At 38.8% G+C, this 24045-nt stretch overlaps 1 protein-coding gene across 1 annotated transcript; it reads right to left on the bottom strand.

Annotated features, from left to right (window-relative positions):
- Positions 1-184: 184 nt before the first annotated feature.
- Positions 185-19675, bottom strand: LOC127526955 (trace amine-associated receptor 13c-like). Its single transcript, XM_051924199.1, has 2 exons — positions 19128-19675; positions 185-670 (listed from the first exon to the last, which is right to left on the bottom strand). Exons 1-2 carry the CDS (start codon positions 19621-19623, stop codon positions 192-194), a joined length of 975 nt encoding a protein of 324 aa, XP_051780159.1. The 5' UTR covers positions 19624-19675; the 3' UTR covers positions 185-191.
- Positions 19676-24045: the final 4370 nt, after the last annotated feature.

Raw genomic sequence — 24045 nt, 5'->3', positions numbered from 1 at the left:
TATAGGCACTGTATCTATAAGACAAAGATCATTATTCACGGAAAAAGTGCCTGTTTTGTTAAGAAAAAGTAAAAAGTCAAAGAAAACCCTTATATCACAGATAAGGTAAATGACTATCTTAAGTTTTACAATTAAAGAAAAACAATGAAATCTATGAGAATGTCTAAAATTTATTTTATATAAGTTAGACATTAGTGTTGATTAAATATTTCTAATGTCACCATCATTTTTAAAGATTTTCTGAACCAAGGATAGAACAAAGCATAAATAATTGGATCAATGCAGAAATTCAGTGCTATTAAATAACTCACAACTAACTGCACAGTTGGTAAATCTTTTAAATTGGTTTTGAAAAATATTTGAACTAGAAAAAACATAAAGCCAGGTGAACAGAGAACGATATAAGCTATTATCACTATTCCTAGGGTTTTAGCAGCTTTTATTTCAGATGCTTTAGACAATGGTTTATTTTTGCTGTCTGCAGATTTTGTCTCTTGCATCATACAGTTGATAGCTTTTACGTGTCTTCTTGCTGTAACAAATATTACTGAATACAAACAAATTATAATCATCATAGGCAATAAAAACGTCAGTACATGATGTATTATCCACCAGTATAAAGAATGATAAAATCTGCACATACCCACACACAAGAAGGTTACAACAAAACCTTTATGAATAACAAATGCATATGAATAAAAAAATGCTAACAACCATATGAAAATGATACATGTACCTGCCACTGAATTTGTTACATATCTGCTGTAAAAAAATGGATTACACACAGCAAAGTAGCGGTCAAATGATATGCTTAACAAATTTAAAACAGAAACAAAAAGTAAAAAATAGAAATATGTTTGAAAGTAAGGACAAAATGCATCACCAAAGTACCAGCAATTCTCTATTATTTCAATAAACTGAAAAGGCAGAATAAGAAAACCGCCTAGGAAATCTGCCACAGCAAGCGAAAGGATAAGTAAGTTAGTAGGAGTGTGAAGCTCCCTGAAATGAGAGACAGTGATGATCACAAACAAGTTTCCAAACACAGTAGCTACAAACAGAATTCCTGCGGACAGGTAAAGTACTATTAATATTTCGGTTTGCCTCACAATTTTAATGCAAGTTTCATTATTATCAGGATAGCAGTATGGTTCTGAATCCATGATTTTAGTTTTATAAAGTTCCTTTTAATCGATACAGTATTACTCTTCTCAGTTTTGATAATGTGACCCTCTGAAAGTCGTTAGCATAGTTTATATATTTGCAAGATCCTGAAAGATTAATGGAAATCTTTTTACTCCAATTACAGAGCCGTTGTACTCCCAAGTGTAACAGAAGTGGTTTGTTTTTCAGGAACAAGTCCTGATTAGTTATTTACTAATAATAAATAAACATTCAACTCTACTTTTTACCTGTATTTTATTATTGATGTTGCTGAACATATGTACTGCATTTGTAAAAATATTAAAGTATTTTTATATGTTAAATGTATTCCTTAAAAATAGACATCAGCTTTTTTTAATTTATCCATTCATTTCCTAGTCTGTTGCCAGCGTACATCTATTTAGCAGTATCTGGCAATAACCTGCCCCACAGCATTAGCAGTTTCATATTTTTCTCTGTAAATCTATGGCATTTAATTTTAAGTTGTGATATCCAAATGCATATGTTTGTGTACTGATGTATGCTAAACTTTTACTTCACAAAAATAGATATACTATTATGCAATCTATTGCAGCTGTTTTATTCTGTTTGCAAAGTATAATGCTTGTTTTTCCCTTGAAATATTCACTACCATACCAAATGTCAGTCTTGTATTTACCCATCGGGGAGGCATGCAAGAGCATGAAATAAAACTAGAAGCATATCTACAGCTTACTCTTAAGCAGTAAGGTAGTTGATGTCTTCTTGGTAATTGCAGTTGTATTTCTTCTCTTTTTCTGTATTCTTCCTCCAGCTTCCCTTTGATATTGAGCGTTACTAGTATCAATAAATACAGGACTTCATTTACTAGCGATAAGCATTGTGCAAGAACCAGGAACAAAGAATTTAAAGAAAAGAAGAAGAAAAAAAGCATTAAGTTGAACGGGTCTATCCAAACTGGTCCTACCAAAGAAACAGAAACTCCTGTGACTCAAGACCACACATTCAAAATAAGATTCTTTAACAGAGCACTGTACAAAACTACTATGCATCATTTGTTTTTGCTGACATGACTCACTGTTGAATTTGTCATAAATATTAATAAGTAACTGTCACTAACTAAATCACTTTAAGAGTTTTTGTTACAGTCCCAACGGGAGAAAAAAAAGGGGGAATTTTTTGAAATTTTAAATGAGTGCACTAAAGGGACAGTCAAAGAGTAGTCAGGTGAAAGTCTGGGTCAAGGCTATGACGATGTGAGTCCTAAATCAATGTTAACATTTCAGGACAAGAATGTCTAGTTTGTGAACTGTAGCTGCGTTTATCCAAAATTACTAAACTACTGCAGCTTTTAGTTTACGCCATAGGATGTGTAGATGCCACATGGACTGGACGGGTATCCCGGCCAGAATAGGGGATGATTCCTTACCCAGACAGGAAGTTCCTAACTGGCAGATATGCATCCCAGCCAGGGAGTAGAAAGGATCAGACCCGGAAGGAAGAGCCAAAAGGCCACTGAAAAAAATATATTATTGCTGGGGGTTTCTCAATCCCCAAGAATGCTAGATGGCAGCGGCCCTGGATATCAGTGCCCAGTGGGAAGCCAACAGGGTATGCCAGGAAATGTAGTCTGGCAGAGCAGCCCTGCTGAGGTCACTGAGCACCGCAAGAGGGCACTACAAGGAGACAAGCTCTGTTATAATGGACTTTTACATGACCCGGGAGTCACCCTGACACTGGAAGTACTCCCGGGTCCATAATAAAAGGGAACACACTCCCTTTTCCAGGCGACTCGGAGCTGGGAAGACAGAAAGCAGCACACGACTGGAGGAGAGTAGTGCGGTGGTGAGAGCTGAATCGTGGAGCGAGAAAATCTGTGCTTGTGTTACAGTGAAGGTATTGTGCTGAATAAAAACCATCCTTTATTTGAACCCGGGACTCATTGTGTGTTCGTTTTGGGGGTTTGGGACATTGACACCCTGGTTTTCTTCACAGATGATTCACACATTGACAACAATGCAGCCGCTCAACATGTAGCAGCTCCTGGTCTCTCAGAGAAGGTGCTTTCTTTTGACGTTGGAGGTCAGGAGAGAAGAGGAGGCAGAAAACTAACTTTGTGATAATGAAAGAGCCTATGATTTAATTTAATATTTCTGAAATGAGAGGAATGGGATATTTGTTTTTTATGGCAATTCACTTCTCAGTAATCAATACAGAGACACAGAGGTCCACACTTCATATGTATAAAAAAGAAGCCCATGGTAATGATTATGAGTTTTGAAGAATTTAGTTTCTATTTTATGTCTTATTTATTTTTACCATTTTCCAAATATTTTTATTTTTAAAGTAATTTTTATTTACCATTTCTCCACCATTTTGTTTGTCATAGGTGCCACTGTTTTGTCTAATTTTAGACAAGGAACTCTAAATGTCGATAATGAAGCTTTGTGGTTGTTTCCATGTGACGCTTCTGGCATACCTGATTTTGGGTTCTTTGCATTTGCCGATCACAATTCTAATATTTGTCTTAATTATCTTCCCAGAACATAATTGTGCACTGTTTAAAATAAATGATTCTGAAATAAAGGTGTTTGGGAATATAGAGCAAAAGCAAAAACACAAACAGGTATTACCAAACACTTTATCAAGGAAATGGTATTGAAATTTCGTCATATGCATCAAAAGGTAGATGCACTAGTAACAGCTCCCCTTTAGGTGCTTCAGGTGGTTCTTGCAAGTCTTGCATGTCTAACAGATTTGTGAGTTATTCCAAAAAGTACAGTGGCTTTATTAATCAATGCAGACTGTTTTTTGACCTATAGTCTGATACTTCTGTTACAGATTGCCATTTATTATATCTCTCCTGGATGAGCAGCCAGTGAAATGGACATCTACTCGTTATGATTTCAGCTATCCCATTTACTTTACTTTTGGTGTTTTTTTGATTTCCAAAATCATTGCTAAACTCATTACGCAAAAAGTGAATATTAATAGATTATTGGACATCAAACAAGAACATTCATCCTTTAACAAATATTTAGTCTCATTTGAAACAATCACAACTGGGGAGAGTGACTTTGGAATTATTACTTAAAATCAATATGATAAAGGACGATTTTGCTAGCCACAATTTTGGCAAATCTCTTAATGATATTATTGATTTAGCCTTAACACAAGCAAAGACTGAATGACAGACAGTTAGAAAGAAAAGCTTCTAAAGAAATTTCTATAAAACCAAGTACTGTACATCAACATATAAAGTAGCAAAAAACATTTATGAAAGGAAAAAAAAGAAGTATAGTGAAAAAACTATGTTTCTACTGGTGGCATGGGACTTGCCGTTTCCAGTTGTGCAAAATTGAAGAAAAACAAATAGGCGCATCCTGCTTGCAGCCTAACAGTTTAATTTATAAATTGACGGTACTGGTCAATGCTGTATTACTTCCTTTGTTATTCAAAGTGAGATACTACAGTTGATTGTAGGATTCTGTTGACTTTTAAAATATAATTTAATATTTACCTGGCATAGGTACGAATTAATTACTTAGGGTCTAAATATCATAAAAAGTGCTTAATATCCATCCAGTCACCTGTTTTTCAGGTTAACTTGTTTCCATCACATACATATTCATTGATTTTACTGTCACACAGAGAATATGACTGTGTCAATGATTTATGGCTGAGGCTAAAAGAAAATTTACAAATTAAGTTAATAAGGCCACCAGAAAGCTTGAGGTGGGAATTTTCTTCATACAGAATGTAATGATTCTTGCAAATTGAAAAAAATGCTATAAAAAATAATCACTTAATTAAATGATAAGATTCATAAATGTAACTAAATTTAATCTCAGGAGTTATTATAATCCATTTTGAATAAGAAAAGGAGAAGAGTGGTAGAATGCCACTAACAGTCATTGCTAGTTATGCGTTATTCATTGGCCAATTCTGTTTCTGAAATACTTTTTTTTGTGATATATTGAATGTTGGTATGGTTTAGCCAGGGCTCTATCCTTACTCTGTGTTCTGTTTAACAGCTTATTTTGTTTTTGTTGATGTTTTTTTAACTATTTTCTGTGTATTTGTTAAGTTCTGTAATTTAATATTTTTCATTTTTTATTGTTATCTGGTTTTTTAAGTATTGTAATGTTGTTAAGCATTTTATTTAGTTTGTGTGTTATATTATTGCCATTGTCTTGTTTATTCTAAATCTAAAGGGGGACCCTGACACTGCGGCTAAAAAACCCCCCTAAGCCTATATATAGCTATAGCCATTATCTTATATATAAACGCCTACGCATGGAAGTGTGTGTGTCTGTCCGGCCTGGAAGTGAAAGGTGGAATCGGGGTAAGGGTTCCACCTCCAAGGAAAAAGAAAGCTCACTTAGCCGCTAATAACACAAGCGAGGCCAGCACGTCAGCAAAACAAAACCTCCGAAGAAAGCCAAAGTCACTTAGCTGCTAATATCAGCAAAATGGTATCCCTTTTACTTTTCCTCCCGCCGCTAATACACAAGAGTAGTATAAGCAAGGGGGTTTCTGTCAAAATGTCAAAAAATGATTGATGACTTAAACCCCGCCCCCTTTGGATCAACATAATTAAGCCCCACCCCCCTTTTGATGGATGTCTGATCCTTCCTTGAACCCACCCCCACATCCTGTTTTCCCCAGGAAACTGTCAAGATCCATTTGATGGATGTCTGTCCCTTCCTTGAACCGGCCCCCACATCCTGTTTTCCCCAGGAAAACTGTCAAGACCCATTTGATGGATGTCTGTCCCTTCCTTGAACCCACTCCCACCCCCCACCCACCTGTTTGCCCCAGGAAACTGTCAAGAGCAGACTTGATGGATGTCTGCCCCCCTCCTTCACCCCGCCCCTGCCCCCTCCCGAGGACAAGTCCAGGCATGTTGCGGCCGGACCCTCGACATGTCCGTGCAAGTTTCTATCCAGACCCTGCCGTCCACACCACCATGTCCCCAGGCATGAAGGTCCTGCCTCTGCCTCCAGCCCCGGTCAGGCAACCCCTGATGACGGCCCCTTCCACTTCCTTGACCACTTCTCCCGAGGACATGCCCACACACATACATGTTCCAGCCAGTCCGATCTGCCTTATAGCCATTCCTGCTTCTACTGCTTCGGGTAAGAACCCTCTGTATCTATCTATCTATTATTTAAAATATCTATCTAACCTTTGCTTTATCACTTGTAAACCGCTTTTATCTAAGTCAAGCCGCCTTCTCCATCTCACAGACAGTCTCTACATTGAAAAAGCCTTTACTTCACACCGCTGGGTGCATGAAGCCCACAGAAATACATGCTGTCCGGCTCTCTCTGTCTACACCGAGACTCTCGGAGCAGGCAGAAACCCCTGCGCGTGCCCGCCCTCGAGTATGAGCTGTCCAGGGCCTGAGTTCTGCGCAGCTGTAAGATGATGGGTGTCACGTTGGGGGAAGGCCCTGCGAAATCGCATGCAACCAACGGAGGGCAAGCTCACACCCCCTACCCCCCTGAGGGCTGACTGTTTGTGAGAGCCCAGACCTTCTGACCATGATATGTAAAGGTTGTACTTAACTTTTAAAGTTAAGGGATTTTAAAAATCATACACATAGTTAAATAATAGGCAGCAGGGATCTTTTAAAACATGTTTGAGATGTATAAAAAGCTATCCTTGGGTTTATAATTTGTATATTTTAAAAAGCCCTGTTCCATCCAAGTTAGATTGCCTTAAACACATCAGACCTCTGGGGATAGAGAAAGGCGTTTTAAAACACTCCTTGGCAAAACCAAAACCATTGGGAGCGATTCACAGCTCAGAGGCGCCTGTTGAGTCCCCTGGATCAGGCCAGATCATGATCTTAAAACCTATGTCAGATCATTCGGGGTTCAGTGTGAAAAATGGCCGCTTTGTTAAAGTGCTTCGGGTATTTACAAATAACCTATTAAGGGCGAGAGTCTGTCTAGCTACCGTAAAATAGAATTTTTATATGGACCCGCTTCTATCGGAATGAATCGTGCATGAAAAGGTGCGCCGTGTAATAGAACGTGCAGGGTTTAACGCATGAGCTGTGCGTGCACGTGCGTGTGTGTGTGCGCGTATGTGAGAGTGTGTGTGTGTGTGGATTGCTTGTTTAAAGAGAGTATGCATTTTGTATGAACCGCGGCAAGCTTTGGAAGCGGGACTTGTTATTTTAAAGAGCATATGCCTTTTGTTTTTTTTAGACGATAACCCTTTACAGAGTGAATCAGTTTCTCAAAGGGTTTTCCCCGGGCTGCCCAACAGCAGTAAGTGTCATTTTAGATTTCAGTTTACCGAAGAAACGTAGGAGGCATACAGATATCCAGATTTTGTGAAAAGAGGTCTTTAACTGAGAAGTTCATACTTTATTTCCAGGTCTCAATCCTCCGGGTATTTTAACGCAAGTGTTGGACGGATCAGAAAATCTATCCCTGTACCATAACTGGCAGAATCTACTAACACCACCGCTCTCTGGGAGCAGCGTTCAGCATTCTCCGGCACCCTCTGAGAGCGGCATTCAGCGTTCACCGGCGCCCTCTGAGAGCCGTGTTCAGCATTCTCCGGCGCCCTCTGAGTTCAGCTTTAATTCCAATCTCTTGGAATGAAGGTTTTGCTTCAAACTCCACAAAACGCGCAAATTGAATGAAAAGACGCTCAGGTCTGAAAGTATCTGCGACATCCATAAAGTCTGCCCTCTCTGCAAACGGAGATACATTGTGAATGCAGAGTCAAAATCTCACAAGTGTCGACGCAAACACTGTCACGTTTGTAGAATGATCATGAAAGAATCTAATGAAAATTTGCTTCAGTGACTGTCTAATATTCACTTCAGTGAATGAATCAAGTGTGTAGGTCTCAGAAAAATTGAAGTCATGTCTAATCTTGATATTGTTAAATTTTGGACGCTCCGTTATAGACAAATTATTTAATCTAGAAGTGTAGGGCTGTGGGGAGCTTACTGACGGGTCTGGAGATGAAGGATTGTCCGTATATGAGGAAGATGGCTGTAGAGAGTTGGCTTCAAGACTCAAGTTTACCCCAGATGAATTAGTCACTTCAGAGCCTGTCTGAGGAGTTGAATTATCCGACCCTGTTAAGTCATCAGCAGGCGAGTGCTGATGCGAGGCAGATGGTTGTGGAGAGTTGGCTTCAAGAGTCGAGTTTACCACGGACGGAATAGTCACTCCGGATCCTGTCTGGGGAGTTGAATTATCCGACCCTGATAAGTCATCAGCAGACGAGTGCTGAAGATGGACCTTGCTGCACCCTGAGGTAGAAGGCTGTATTACTATATCGCTGACAGTGGGGATCTAATTGCGCCGGAGGAGCATGAGGACCCTGACATCCCCGAGGCAGAAGATTGTAGGGTTTTTACATTCGTGTCTAGAGTATTAGGTTGTTGTGAAGGGCCTGAAGACGTTCTGGCCTCAGAAGAGGTATTCTTCAAAAGATCCAGCAGAGCATTAACTACGGCTATTTCATTAGAATTTAGAACCTGGCGCGAATTATTAATGAGGTCAAAATTGTCGATCAGATGTGTCACTGGGTGTGGTGATTGAACAATTTGAGGAGATCGCGGAGGGGTGGGGATTTTAGGGGGCTTTATAGAATATTCTAGGTTATCAGACATCTCTTTTAATAGTCTCAGGCTTTCACTGGTCAGTCTTTTCCTACCTTTACGCCCTCCAGAATATTCACACACACTCTCTGTATCACTGCCGCTGCTGTCACTGCCGGTGACGCTGCTGCCGCTAGAGCTGCTTCCAGGCATGACCTAAATTTAAGCAAAGGTTACAATTATGAACTCAGAATATAATAATAATAATAATAATAATAATAATAATAATAATAATAATAATAATAATAATAATAATAATAATAATAATTTGCAATCAATGTTATTTTTCATGAAAAAAATAATATAAACCCTAGCCTTTAATTATGGGTTAGAGCAATGTAAAAAGCATACATATACATCAAGTATAAACACATTTCGGGTATGGAGTTGTACACAGGAGCCTCTAATTCTACAAATTGCACCAGTAATCGGTGAAGTTGTTCAGTCAGCTGCTCCAGTCTTTCTCGATGTCTCCGCTGGTGGTGAGGACGAAGGGAATATCGGGGTGAATAGCGAATTCTATGCCGAGATCCATGGTCAGAGTGAAGCGTTGCCGGCAAAGGGGGTCACCGGCTAGAATTAGAGGGCGTCGGTGATAGTGGAGAAGACTGCAAGAGATTGGAATTAAAGCTGAGCTCAGAGGGCGGCAGAGAATGCTGAACTCCGCCCTCAGAGGGCGCCGGAGAATGCTGAACGCTGCTCCCAGAGAGTGGTGGTGTTTGTAGATTCTGCCAGTTATGGTACAGGGCTAGATTTTCTGATCCGTCCAACACTTGCGTTAAAATACCCGGGGGATTGAGACCTGGAAATAAAGTATGAACTTCTCAGTTAAAGACCTCTTTTCACAAAATCTGGATTTCTGTATGCCTCCTACGTTTCTTCGGTAAACTGAAATCTAAAATGACACTTACAGTCATCTCTCACCTATCGCGGGGGTTACGTTCCAGAGCCCCCCGCGATAGGTGAAAATCCGCGAAGTAGCGACCTATATTTATTTTATTATTTATACATATTTTAAGGCTTTATAAACCCTTCCCACACTCTTATAAACCTTTCTCACTCACTTGTTAACCTTTCCCACACTCTTATAAACACTTCCTATGCTCTTAAACACTTTCTACATTCTTAAACACCGCAGACCAACACTGCACACTGCACGCAGCGATCAGACGTCGATGTGTCTGCACTCGCTTTGTGAAGAGGGGCAGCTGAATTCACGCTGAGCAGAAATTGACTTTGTGCTGCTTCTGCAAAAATGCCTGCTTGTCGCTCTGTGCGTTCGGAAGGAGGAGGAGGAGTGGGGGTGTGTGAGGGCTGAACGCACGTTCGCTCAAACTCTGCTCCCCGGAGGGGCAGTACGCTCCTGCCACTTCGCATTGTCAAGGGGGTGGGGAGCTGAATGAACGCTAAGGAGAAGTGGACTTTGTGCTGGCTTTGTGCTGCTGGTCGCTCTGCGTGTCAATAATTTAAAAGCCTGTACAGCACCTATTTTCCTGTCTCACTGTCTTGTCTTGCGTGAAGTTAAAATGTTTTATAATAGTGAGATGTTACTCATATCCTTAGCCCGACATCCACATATCATATGTGTTAACAAAGTGTGTTTTATAAGTTTACATGTGTTTAAAGCATGTGGGATGGGTATTTTAAGGCTTAAACTATAAAAATGTTTATTTATATGGTCTTTCTATATCGCGGATTTTCTCCTGTTGCTGATGGGACTGGAACATAACTTCCGTGATAGGCGGGCAATCCCTTGTATTTAAAAACCCACAAAGTTGTGAATCCATGAAAAGTGAACCGCGAAGTAGGGATTACTGTACTGCTGTTGGGCAGCCCGGGGAAAACCCTTTGAGAAACTGATTCACTCTGTAAAGGGTTATCGTCTAAAAAAACAAAAGGCATACGCTCTTTAAAATAACAAGCCCTGCTTCCAAAGCTTGATACATCTAAAAGTCACCCGGACTTTGTGTCTACTAGGTGTTATTAAAATAATTACATTTAGCAAAATGAATGAGTGAAAACGCTTATGCCCGAGCGCTCCCAAGCTCGCGCACACACACAAACACACACACACACGTTGTAAACAGAGTATTTTAAAAAAAAAGGTTCTTACCTGCTTCCGCATAATGAATCGGAGACTCTATAGGAATATAGCCCTCTAATAAAAACAAAAAATTAAAGGATTCACCATTCGTTTTTAAAACAAACTTTATCACTGTACCTTTTCCATTATACAGCCATAATTATACTCAAATATTCACTCACACATGACCCTTCATCAAACTCTTTCATGAACGGTACAGACAGATAGAAAATGTCCATATCAAAAGGTTACAACTGATCATGTGCGCTTACACATGCCCACGCGCAAGCACATGCAAACATTCCCAAACTTCATGCGAATATTTAAACATTTATCATTTTTAAAAAGGGTCTTACCGTTTTCCGAGTCTGCTCAGATGTACAGTTCTAAGAAAAAAAAATATATATATAAGGATTGAGCCAATCGCTAAGGTTTCACCCCACCGTTTTAAAAACATAATCATTTAACGCGTATAAGAATCATGAATAGGGATTACCATGATCATGTGAGACACGGTTCTCTGCAGAATAGTCTGTATGAATGATAAATATATTTCATTTAGTCCTAGCCATAAATACTAGAAATCATTAAGAATTATGTGAAAACGCACCGTCACGGCTGAAATTCATCTTGTCTTTCTGAAAGGCAAGCAGGGTTTTGAGGGTGTGTTCCCGACACAACTCAATTTATAGAGAAAAGAGCGGTATTTTGGAAGGGATTACGGTGATTTGCGATAGCAGATGCGTGACAAGCATTTTAACTGGACATCCATGTATTGTCCGATGTCCAGTTCACATCACAGCCTTTGACCGGACGCCGAAAAGTCCAATATTTTTTTAAAAGTAACCTTTGTAAGCCGTTGATTTCTTTTAGTATCTGTATGTCACAAGGTGAGGCCATTTTTCACACTGAACCCTGAATGATCTGACATAGGTTTAAAGATCATGATCTGGCCTGATCCAGGGAACTCAACAGGCGCCTCTGAGCTGTGAATCGCTCCCAATGGTTTTGTTGTTGCCAAGGAGTATTTTAAAATGCCTTTCTCTATCCCCAGCGGTCCAATGTGTTTAAGGTAATCTAACTTGGATGGAACAGGGCTTTTTAAAATATACAAATTATAAACCCAAGGATAGCTTTTTATACGTAATTTAAAAGGGAACTGTTGCATACGTCTGTGTGATTTTTACAAGGCTTATATCAAACTATATTTAAAATGGGATGGAAAAGGGCTTGTTTTAGATATAATTCAATTATAAAACCAAGGATAGATTTTTATACGTCTCAAACGTGTTTTAAAAGATTCCTGCTGCCTATTATTTAACTGTGTGTGTGATTTTTAAAATCCCTTAACTTTAAAAGTTAAGTACAACCTTTACATATCATAGTCAGAAGGTCTGGGCTTTCACAAACAGTCAGCCCTCATGGGGTGAGCTTGCCCCCTGTTGTTTGCATTCGATCTCGCAGGGCCCCAGCGTGACACCCATCATCTTACAGCTATAGGCCCTGGACATTTTGCGCCTGTGCAGAACTCAGGCCCTGGACAGCTCGTACTTGAGGGCGAGCGTGCGCAGGGGTTTCTGCCTGCTCCGAGAGTCTCGGTGTAGACAGAGAGAGCCGGACAGCATGTATTTCTGTGGGCTTCGTGAACCCAGCGGTGTGAAGTAAAGGCTTTTTCAACGTAGAGACTGTCTGTGAGATGGAGAAGGCGGCTTGACTTAGATAAAAGCAGTTTACAAGTGATAAAGCAAAGGTTAGATAGATATTTTAAATAAGCAGTAGAGGCAGGAACAGCTATAAGGCAGATCGGACCGGCTGGAACATGTGTGTGTGTGGGCATGTCCTCGGGAGAAGTTGTCAAGGAAGTGGAAGGGGCCGTCATCAGGGGCTGCCTGACCGGGGCTGGAGGCAGAGGCAGGACCTTCATGCCTGGGGACGTGGTGGTGTGGACGGCAGGGTCTGGATAGAAACTTGCACGGACATGTCGAGGGTTCGGCCTCAACATGCCTGGACTTGTCCTCCGGAGAGGGGGTGGGCCGGGGTGAAGGAGGGGGGCAGACATCCATCAAGTCTGCTCTTGACAGTTTCCTGGGGCAAACAGGTGGGTGGGGGGTGGGAGTGGGTTCAAGGAAGGGTCAGACATCCATCAAAAGGGGCGTGACTTAATGACACTAGTCCAAAGGGGCGTGGCTTAAGTCTTCAATCATTTTTTGACATTTTGACAGAAACCCCCTGGCTTATACTACTCTCAAGTGAGGTGAGTATGTCAGCAAAATGAATCCTCCTAGGAGAGAGATGCCCAGAGTAGTTCTTTCAATTACCTGACATCTCTACATTTCAATTTTTTTTCTGATGATTTCAATAGTTTCTAGGACCCTGGGCTTTTTACAGCACAGTCTTACACAGCTATACTGTATAACGATAAGAAATAAATATAAAATACTCATCAGAAATATACAAAATAGTTAAATTTTCAGCAAGTCTAATAGGCTTTATTTTTCCATCATTTTTAATTTTTTAATTTATTTTCACTCAGTATTTAGATTTCTTCAAATGCAGGGTCTGGGTTCACATGCACCTACTGTCTTGATTGGCAATACCTGTGCAGTTGTTAGTAGAATTATATCTTAACATCCTTCTTCGAGAACAATAAAGTTCATAGCTGATCATTTTGAGCTTTTAGTACATATAAGGATATGATATGAGTATTGTTAGTTTATCATAACTCACCTAAAATTCCAGACAGACATAAAATTTCTAGCACATCATGAGTATGAAAGCCTGCATGCCCAGAAAAATGGGAGGTTAGTTATTCATACATATTTGGCAATAAATTATATTTTACTGTATTTCAACATTTATTGTGAGATCTAAGCCAAGTTGTTTCCATCAATATTGGTAGTGATTTAACAACAAGATGAATGTAAAATAATTGGTAGCTGCACTTCTTACTGGATATTCTGTTAGTGCTAAAACAGTGGCCTTTGGAACTGAAAGGATTTTGGAAGCAACACAAATTATTTGCTTGGACTTGTGGCCTCCAAAACCTTGCAGTTCATTAGGGTAATAATTGTGTTTCTACTCTTAAACATCAGATGTTTCATTGAAAGCTGATTTTGAGTTGGCACAGTGGCCCCAACACAAGTAGATGTGAATTGGAAGACGTATGGGACCACCAGGACTCTTTCTAGAGTTGGGTGTTTGGCCAACTGAGCACTCAGGCAATGAGGCCCTCAGGGAGGTAACCAAGAAACCAATAGTTTTAACACAAAAGTAGTTGGCCAAGATGGGAGAACCGATTGGAAAGACAACCATCTCAGCAGCACTCTTGAGTAAATGACAGCAGCCTCATTAAAATTTTCCAACTGGCATTTAAAGGACTCTAGCAGCATGGGAAAAAGATTCTGTCTGTTGAGACAAAAATTGAACTCATTTGGCAGAACTCCAGGTACTATGTCAGGCAAAGACCCGGCACTGCTCATCATTTGCCTAATTCCATCTGTACTGTGAAACGTGGTGGTGGCAGCTATAGGGGGTTGCTAGTCAGCAGAAGGGACAGACAACTGGTTTGAATTGCGGCAATGATGAATGCAGCCAAATACGGAGAGGTCCTATTCAAGGGTGCACACAACTTTTCAGCACAACAATGACACATAACATACAGCCAAGACAAGGCTGAAGTGGCTTTGTCCTTGAGTAGCCCAGCCAAAGCCCATACTTAAACCTCATAGAACATCTGTGGAGAGACCCAGACATGGTAGTTTACAGATGCTTCCCATTCAGTCTAATGAAACATGAGAGGATCTGCCAGGAATAATGGGATAAAGTGCACAAATCCAGGTGTGCAACGCTTGTAGAGAATTATATGAAAATGCTGAATTCTGTAATTGCTGCCAAAGGGACTTCTAGAATTTACTGAATTAAAGGTCTGAATACCTGTATGAATGAGAGATTTCAGTTTTTGATTGTTAATGAATTTGCAAACCTCTGAAAATATGTTTTCACTTTGTCATATGGATTATTGAGTGTAAACTGATGGGCAGTAAAGGCAAATATTGTCCAGTTAAAAGTAAATCTACAACACAGTAAAGTGTGCAGAAAGTGGAATAAAGCTGCTCATTTCAATGTTCTGCTGACTTAGTGATAAAGTCATTCCCAGGCTGATGTAGCTTGTTTGTTGGTAGACTGAACATATTATGGCTAGTAGGAGTCGGCGATAGGATTAATATTGGTGTAGGAGTCCGAAATGAATTAATTAAAAGAACTGTTAAGCTACTGTCTCCAACTTCCTTATTTCCTACATAAAACTGTCCTACATTACAGAATTTAAAAAAAAAGTACTGGGATTATGGAAAATAAAACTAAAACAACGAAATTTCACTATTTTGTCATTACCCATTTTCGTACACTGCTCTTTCTAATCACTTTCTCTGTTCACTTTCGAGGCTTCCTTCTTCCATCTCCCCATCCATACACACACGTGCTCACACACCGCCTTCGTTCCTGTCTCCTCCCCTCCTGCACACGCATCTTCTGTCTTTCTATGAAGTCACAGACGACCCAGAGCCTCTCCTAAATAAAGTAAATAGAAAACATTCTAAACATTAATTACAAGACGTCACAATATTATAGAGTATTGTTGAATGTGATCACAATTCATGTCAGGTTATGTTTTAAACATTATGTACAATATAAATAAAGAACAGAGGACTAGGGATGTTTTTTGCTGTTCTGTTCACTTCTGGTTTTCATCATCTTTGAAGCATCACGTTTCAAGCACCAGTTTTTGAGTCTCACCCTTCTTAGTCGCAACAATATTGTAATTACGCGGGGGTTGTGCGAGAGACTGATGAATTGAATTAGCCTCTCTGTGACGATCGCTGGAGAGTTGCCCTTAAAGGATCTTGAGTATCTTCAGTGCTGCCCAGATGTTCACGTGCCGCAGCTGCTTTGTTCCTGGTCCGCTTGTGCTTGGCACACCGTCCATGATGAGCCTGAGTGGCGGCGAAAGGTTTTTTTTTTTCTAAAGTACACATCGATGTAGAGGCGCGCCGTGTATCCAGAGTTGTAATGTCTGAGGACTGGCTAATTATGTGGGTGGTAGAATGATGATTAAAGGGTTAAACATAATGCAGCAGGTCATCAAAGTACAAAACACACATAAAAATATCGGAAGTGATTTGATCGGCACCTTCGCAGATCACACACTGCGCGTGGGGCTCACGATCAGATTACCGATGTACAGTATATGGCAGGACGTTTTAGCTTTGAATCATTTTTCTGGATATGAAATTTAAAAGGGTAGATATATATAATATCCTCATTTTCAAAACTGACATCACCTTTTTGAAATTTGATATCGAAGTTTTTAATATTTGATATCAGCATTTTGAATTTTGATATCAGTAATTACAAATGTATCAATTTAGCATTTCTACGTTTGATATCCAGTGCCGTTTTCAAAGTGTCCAAAACAGACTGTCACTTCAACCAATCATTTTAAAGTTGCTGTACTACTTCAATTAAAGGCGCAGTTGTCCACCACCTAGAATGAAGCCTATTGCACAGGCAGTTTACAGTTACAGATTACTTCTTACAAAAAGAGATCAAAGAACAACATATTTAATTCTGCCTGAAACGTTTCTCTGAAGGTATTGTTACAGCATGTTTAAAATACGAAGACAAAGGTGTTTTTATTCCAGGAATGGGTGAATGATTTTGTTTCTACACGCACACGTGTAGAAACAAGCAGTTGAGTAAAAATATATGCATTCCTTATAATAAATAATCCTAAACTCAGCCTTACAGTTTCTGTAAATAATAGTTTGCTGAAAACACTCCGTTTGATTGATAATTCTCTACGACGTGCACTTGTTAAAAACATTTATCACCATTTAAAAACTAATTCTTTAGTACTATTTCTTTAAATGACATTAAGTACAAACATATACCCAATATGTTTCTTTCTCATGTGTCGACCTATAGATTTGCAAACGTAAACGTTGTGTCACATGTCGTGCCAAGAAATTGAAGAGTAGGCGAGTAGTACATTCGCTATCAGACTTTGAAAAGGTGGCATCGATCTTGAAAATGATGAAATCGAATATAAACGATATCAGCCTTTTGAAATTTCGTATCCAGAAAAGACCAAATGCATGTTAAAAAGGCTTGTCATGAGCTAGAGAGCCTATCCCAGGAATCATCAGGCACAAGGCAGGAACAATACTAGGCGTCAATCCATTGTTAGGTGAAGACAACCACCTGCTAGAGCCATCTTGGCAATGCCAATTCACATAACCTGCAAGTCTTTAGGCATAAACCGGAGCATCCGTATAGGAAATTTAAGCGGACATGGGGGAGAAACTCCACATAATAAACTCCAAATTGCAAGGCAACAGCACTTAAAATGCATCACTAAAATAAGTTTTCCAAATATTACTAAAACTCTCTAAACATCTATATAAACATCAACCAGTGATTTCTCCAAGATATAAAACAGTTCGTTCACCAATTACCTGATAAAAAAACTGTCTATGAAGTCATTAATGGGACCGTTTCTGCATATTAGCATAACCGCTCTTATGTGAGGGAAAGGTTTCCCTATCAGGCGGATCAGAATACATTTCAATCATAACACAAAATATAATGGATCTGACTACCTTTTAAGTTGTATTACTTTTAGACACTTTATTGAAATAATTGTCCTCAATTAAGCAGATATTTAGTGATAAAGGCAACCGGCTGCCCTATGGCGTTGTACACCCTTGAACAACAGCACGAGGCGAGCTGCAGGGGAATCAGAAAGTCTGGACGCTGCAGCCGGTGCTGCGCACATGCGCGGCGGGGAGAAAAGAGCTGCGGTGCAGCCAGGCGGCACAGCACAATACTGAACAACTATAGCAGCTTTCAAAATACTGTAGGTGCTTTTTGTGTAATGTGTCTTTTACTCAATTTGTATTATGAAAAAAGGCGTTATAGGGAAACATCGAATAAAGAATATTGAGCTAAAGTGGAATGACTGTGTATGGGTACATCCTATGGTGGTTTTAAGTGCAGAATACAACGGAATACAGCTCTGCAACGCATTATTACCATTGTCCATTTCATTAAAAAAAAGCGATTTGAAAATTGTTCCATGAGAAATGAATACTACATTCACACCACCCCCACCATGAAGCAAGGTGGTGGCAGCATGACGCTCTGCTGCGGTCCCTGGGTGAGGGTATAGGAGATAAAAAAGGATACGGAGAAATATCGGGAAATACTCGAGGAAGACCTACTGTAGTTTGCGTGAGAACTGCGAACTTGAAGATTTATCTTCGTAAGTGAACAAACTCCAACTTACAGCCAAAGCTATACTGAAATGGGCTTTGAAAGAACAGTTTTAATGTCCAGTATTAACTGTAATACATTTAAACCAATTTGTAGCGTTTGCTTTTATTTATTTATTGGTGCAGTGTATTAATACTCGAGAGGAATTGTCTTTGACATTCAGGAACCTTTTCCTGATGATCACTATCAAAAAAGTCAAATCTAAATTCACAGTGATTCACTGTTGTAAACCAATAAGACATGAATAGTGAATACTTTTTATAGGCACTGTATCTATTAAGACAAAAATCATTATTCACAGAAAAAGTGCCTGTTTTATAAAGAAAAAGTCAAAATAAACCCTTATATCACAGATAAGGTAAATAACTATCTTATATTTTACAATTAAATGAAAACAATGAAATCTATGAGAAATACAAATCGTGTATGTCTAAAAATTAATCTAACATAAGATTAGGCATTAGTGATGATTAAATATTCCTAATGTCACCATCGTTTTTAAAGATTTCCTGAACCAAGGATAGAACAAAGCATAAATAATTGGATCAATGCAGCAATTCATTGTTAATAAATAAGTCAGTGCTAACTGCACAGATAGTAAGTCTTCGAAATTGAAATTGATAAATATTTGAACTAGAATGAACAGAAAGCCAGGTGAACAGAAGACGATATAAGCTATTATTACTATTCCTAGGGTTTTAGCAGCTTTCCTTTCAGATGGTTTAGACAATGGTTTATTTTTGCTGTCTGCCAATTTTGTTTCTTGCATCATACAGTTGATAGCTTTTACATGTCTTCTCGCTGTTACAAATATTACTGAATACAAACAAATTATAATCATCATAGGCAATAAAAACGTCAGTGCATAATGTATCATCCACCAGTCAGTATAATGATAAAATCTGCACACACCCACACACAAGTTGGTTACAATAAAACCTCCAGTATGAATAACAAATGCATATGAATAGAAAAATGCTAACAACCATATGAAAATAATACATGTACCTGCCACTGAATTTGTTACATATCTGCTGTAAAAAAATGGATTACACACAGCAAAGTAGCGGTCAAATGATATACTTAACAAATTTAAAACAGAAACAAAAAGTAAAAAATATAAATATATTTGATAGTAAGGACAAAATGCATCACCAAAGTACCAGCAATCCTCTATTAGTTCAATAAACTGAAACGGCAGAATAAGAAAACCGCTTAGAAAATCTGCCACAGCAAGCGAAAGGATAAGTAAGTTAGTAGGAGTGTGAAGCTCCCTGAAATGAGAGACGGTGATGATCACAAACAAGTTTCCAAACACAGTAGCTACAAACAGAATTCCTGCGGAGAGGTAAAGCAATATTAATATTTCGGTTTGCCTCACGATTTTAATGCAAGTTTCATTATTATCAGGATAGCAGTATGTTTCTGAATGCATGATTTTAGTTTTATAAAGGTCCTTTTAATCGATACAGTATTACTCTTCTCAGTTTTGATAATGTGACCCTATGGAAGTCGTTAGCATAGTTTATATATTTGCAAGGTCCTGAAAGATTAATGGAAATCTTTTTACTCCAATTATAGAGCCGTTGTACTCCCAAGTGTAACAAAAGTGGGTGGTTTTTCAGGAACAAGTCCTGATTAGTTATTTACTAATAATAAATAAACATTCAACTCTACCTTTTACCTGTATTTTATTATTGATGTTGCTGAACATATGTAGCTGCATTTGTAAAAATATTAAGGTATTTTTATATGTTAAATGTATTTCTTAAAAATAGGCGTCAGCTTTTTTTATTTATCCATTCATTTCCTAGTCTGTTGTCAGCATACAACTACTTAGCAGTATCTGGCAAGAACCTGCCCCACAGCATTAGCAGTTTAATATTTTTCTCTGTAAATCTATGGCATTTAATTTTAAATTGTGATATCCAAATGCATATGCTTGTGTACTGATGCATGCTAAACTTTCACTTGACAGAAACAGATATACTGTTACCCAATATATTGCAGCTGTTTTACTCTGTTTGCAAAATATAATGCTTGTTTCTCCCTTGAAATATTCACTACCATACCAAATGTCAGTCTTATATTTCGGGGGGGTGGGGGGGGGGTGGGGCATGTAAGACCATGAAATAAAACTGGAAGCATATCTACAGTTTACTCTTTTAGGCAGTAAGGCAGTTGACGTCTTCTTGGTAATTGCAGAGGATTTTTTCTCTTTTTCTGTATTTTTCCTCCAGCTTCCCTTTGATATTGAGTGCTACTAGTATCAATAAATACAGGACTTCATTTACTAGCGATACGCATTGTGCAAGAACTCAAAACCACACATTCAAAATAAGATTCTTTAACAGAGCACTGTACAAAACTACTACGCATCATTTGTTTTTGCTGACATGACTTACTGTTGAATTTGTCATAAATATTAATAAGTAACTGTCACTAACTAAATCTCTAAGAGTTTTTGTTACAGTTCTGTCGGGAGATAAAAAAGGGTAAAGTTTGGGAAATTTGAAATCAGTGCACTAAAGGGAAATTCAAAGAATAGTCAAGTGCAAGTCTGGGTCAAGGCTATGACAATGTGAGTCCTCAATCAATGTTAACGTTTCAGGACAAGAACATCTAGTTTGGGAACTTAAGTCACATTTATCCAAAATTATTAAAGTTCTTCAGCTATAAGTTTGTTCCATAGAATGATTCAGGCCATAGTGAGATGCATGTTCAAATAATTCCACAGACCAAAATCTTCATTTTAAAAGTTTTAGTAAAATTTCAAAGCAAAACAGTTCACACAAAAATAGAGAAAAAATTGATATTAAAGAAAAAAATAGTTCTTGTTTAAGAAAAGTAGAGGGGCGAGCGACACTTACACACGTTGACATCACCGCAGCCACTCATGACGTAGCAGTTCTCAGTCTCTCAAATAAGGTGCCTTCTTTTGCCGTTGGATATCAGGAGAGAAGAGGAGGCAGATGTAATGGTGTGCTCAAGTGATGGTGACAAAATACAAGTAGACAGAAGGGTGCCAAGAATAATTGAAAGGATAGGGGTGTTATGAAGATATCTGTGCCCCATTGAATTCAGTATCCCTTCTGATTTGGCGCAGGTGCACTAAGGTGTGATTGTCGTGGATCTCCTCATGTTCGAGCATCTTTGCGGGCCATTTCTCTTCATTTAACACATGCTCCAGGCAAAATCTTGCCCAGTCGGTCAGTAAACATGCACACTCAGCTGTCTACCTGCTGCTTTATCGCACACAACACTGTCATGAAGTCTGTGTTCTAAGGTTTCAGGTGCATTACATGTTGTTTTACTGGGGTGCTCTGTGATTGAGTGTGAACATTAAACTTTGTTAAAATGGTATCAAAAAATGTCATTTATTAGTTGTATTTTTCTGTCATTTTGGTGTGCTTACTGTATCTTCTTTTAGCAATAAATTCTTCAATGAGAGTTCATCAACAAAAAAAAATGGAAAATAAAATTTAGTAAAATATCATTAATAATAATAATAAAGTAATAGACACTCAAAAACTCTGTACAGAGATATTTAAAAAGCAAACTGTTAAAACAAATGTAGTAATCCACTTTCACGCTATAAGTGATCCCTTGCTCTTGAACATTTATGCAGGTAGTTGTTCCTGGGGATGAAAAGAAGAAAACAAATTCCATGGCAAAGGCTTTGTTGTTTATCTCAAATGTAACCATTGTCATATAAGTGATTAAAACTGTTTGAATGAAATAAGTTCCATCAAAAAGTAAAAAAAATCCCTAACCTGTCAAGATCTCCACTTCACCCCTTTAAATTGGGGAAGGGTCTCATTATCCTATAAAACTCAGTTTTCCTGTATATTACAGGCACAGTGTTTCATGAGAGATTAAAACTGATCAAATGTATTTTTAAAACTTGTGGAAAACAGTCTATGGCATTCTTTATCTACTGTGCTCCCTGGCAAAATCAAATCTGGCTAGTTAAAATTGTTCACAGTTTCTTTAATAAGCCTATCAGGCAGTCTTCTTTAGCACTTTCATATCTAGGGTAATCCTTCATCCCTTCCACCAGAGGGGACACTCATTTCCACAGCTTGGCCTTTCTTGTACAAATGCATGCCCCCTGTGTTCTGCTTGCAAAATGAACCGTGAACAGCTAAAATTGTTCAAAATTTATTTTAAGAGGCTGTAGAAAGCCTTCTATATCAATTGCATGTATAATGTGCCCCTCCATCGCATCCACTGGAGTGGACACTCATTTTCACTGCTAGAGCAAAGATGTAGAATTAAGTGCCCTCTGACTGCTGCTTATAAAATGAACACTGGTCAGTTAAAATTGTGCAAAATTCATTTAAAACGATTGTAGGTAGTCTTCTATGTCATTTTCTTCTCCACTATACCACTGCATCACACCCACTGGAGGGTACGTGCTTTTCCACGGCTGAAGCAAAGCTATAGAAATTGTGTGCCCCCTGTTAGCTGCTTACAAAATCAACACCAGACAGCTAAATTATTCAAAATGTATTTTAAAAAGTTGTAGAAAGTCTTTTAAATCACTCTAATGCCTACTGTAGCTTTCTGTCTCACACACAGGATGGAAAATTCATTTCCACAGCAGAAGCAGAGCCATGGAATTGTGTGCTTTCTGACTACTGCTTACAAAATGAATACCGGACAGCGAAAATTGTGCCAGATCTATTTAACATGATTGTATGAAGTCCGTTCCATCACTACTGTGTCTACTGTGGCCCTCTATCCCTTCCACTGCATAGAGCATTCATTTTCATGACTGAACTAAAGCCATAGAATTGCGTGCCACCTGACTGTTGTTTGCATGATCAGTACTGGAAATATAAAATTGTCCAAAATTGATATAAAAGGACTGAAGGAAGTATTCTATATCATTTTCATGTCTAATGTGCCCCTTTATCGCTTCAGCTCAAGGAGACACATATTTCCTTGGCTGGGCCTTTTCCATACAAATGCATGCCCCCTGTCTTCTGCTTTCAAAATGAATACTGAAATTATAAAATTGTTCTAAATGTATTTTAATAGATTGCTGATCGCATGTGTTATATTTGGTTTTCTCCAAATGGCGGAGTGGGTGCACAGAGTGGTTTTGGTCTTCTCTGACCATTGTTATGTTTTGTTTGTTTTGTTAATGTATCTATTGAGCAGTGTAATTATAACTTCACTGAAAATAACATATAACACCAAGACAGCATTAGATTCCCTTCAAACAGCAATCAGCAAGTTACAGACTGCTCACACTGATGCGATTTTTATCATAACTGAAGACTTCAACCAAACACATTTAAAAACAGTCCTCTGTAAATTTTATCAACATGTTACTTGTTCTACAAGTGAATGGTGAATTATATAGTGCTGCCAGATCCAATCTGAAGAGAGTCATCCAGACTATAAAAGCAGACTACAGGCAGAAGGCTGAAGGTCATTTCAATGATGGATGGCAAGGCATGCAGCACTTTTCAAACTACAAAGTCAACAAAGACCCAACCATCAGCAGCAGCAACTCACTAACACGGGAACTCAGCCACTTTTTTGCCCATTTTGAGATGAATGAGGTGACTGAGGCAGAGACCAGGATGGCACCGTCATCAACTACCAACAGTATGATACTTATTGTTAGTAATAAAGGTGTCAGAAGAGTGCTCCGCAATGTCAACCCAAGGAAAACCACTGACCCAGATGGAATTCCAGGGAGGCCACTCAGAGACGGTTCAGCAACATCTTTAACCTCTCTCTGTCACAATGTGGTGTTCCTAAATGGCTTAAGATTGCCACCATTGTGCCTGTTCCAAAGAAGACAGTAATCAGAAGTCTTAATGACTACAGACCTGTTGCTCTC

Source organism: Erpetoichthys calabaricus, chromosome 3, assembly GCF_900747795.2.
Source record: "Erpetoichthys calabaricus chromosome 3, fErpCal1.3, whole genome shotgun sequence".
Taxonomy (NCBI): domain Eukaryota; kingdom Metazoa; phylum Chordata; class Cladistia; order Polypteriformes; family Polypteridae; genus Erpetoichthys; species Erpetoichthys calabaricus.
The sequence above is the reverse complement of the archived record's forward strand: the minus strand, read 5'-3'. Positions and strand labels throughout refer to the sequence as shown.

Bases quoted from the DNA above. Each gene is read 5' to 3' on its own strand.
- LOC127526955 (XM_051924199.1), bottom strand. From the start codon at position 19,623: ATGCATTCAGAAACATACTGCTATCCTGATAATAATGAAACTTGCATT. The intron at 671-19,127 runs GTTTTATTGTAA...TTATTCATAAAG, and splicing joins ATTTGTTATTCATACTGGAG to GTTTTGTTGTAACCTTCTTG.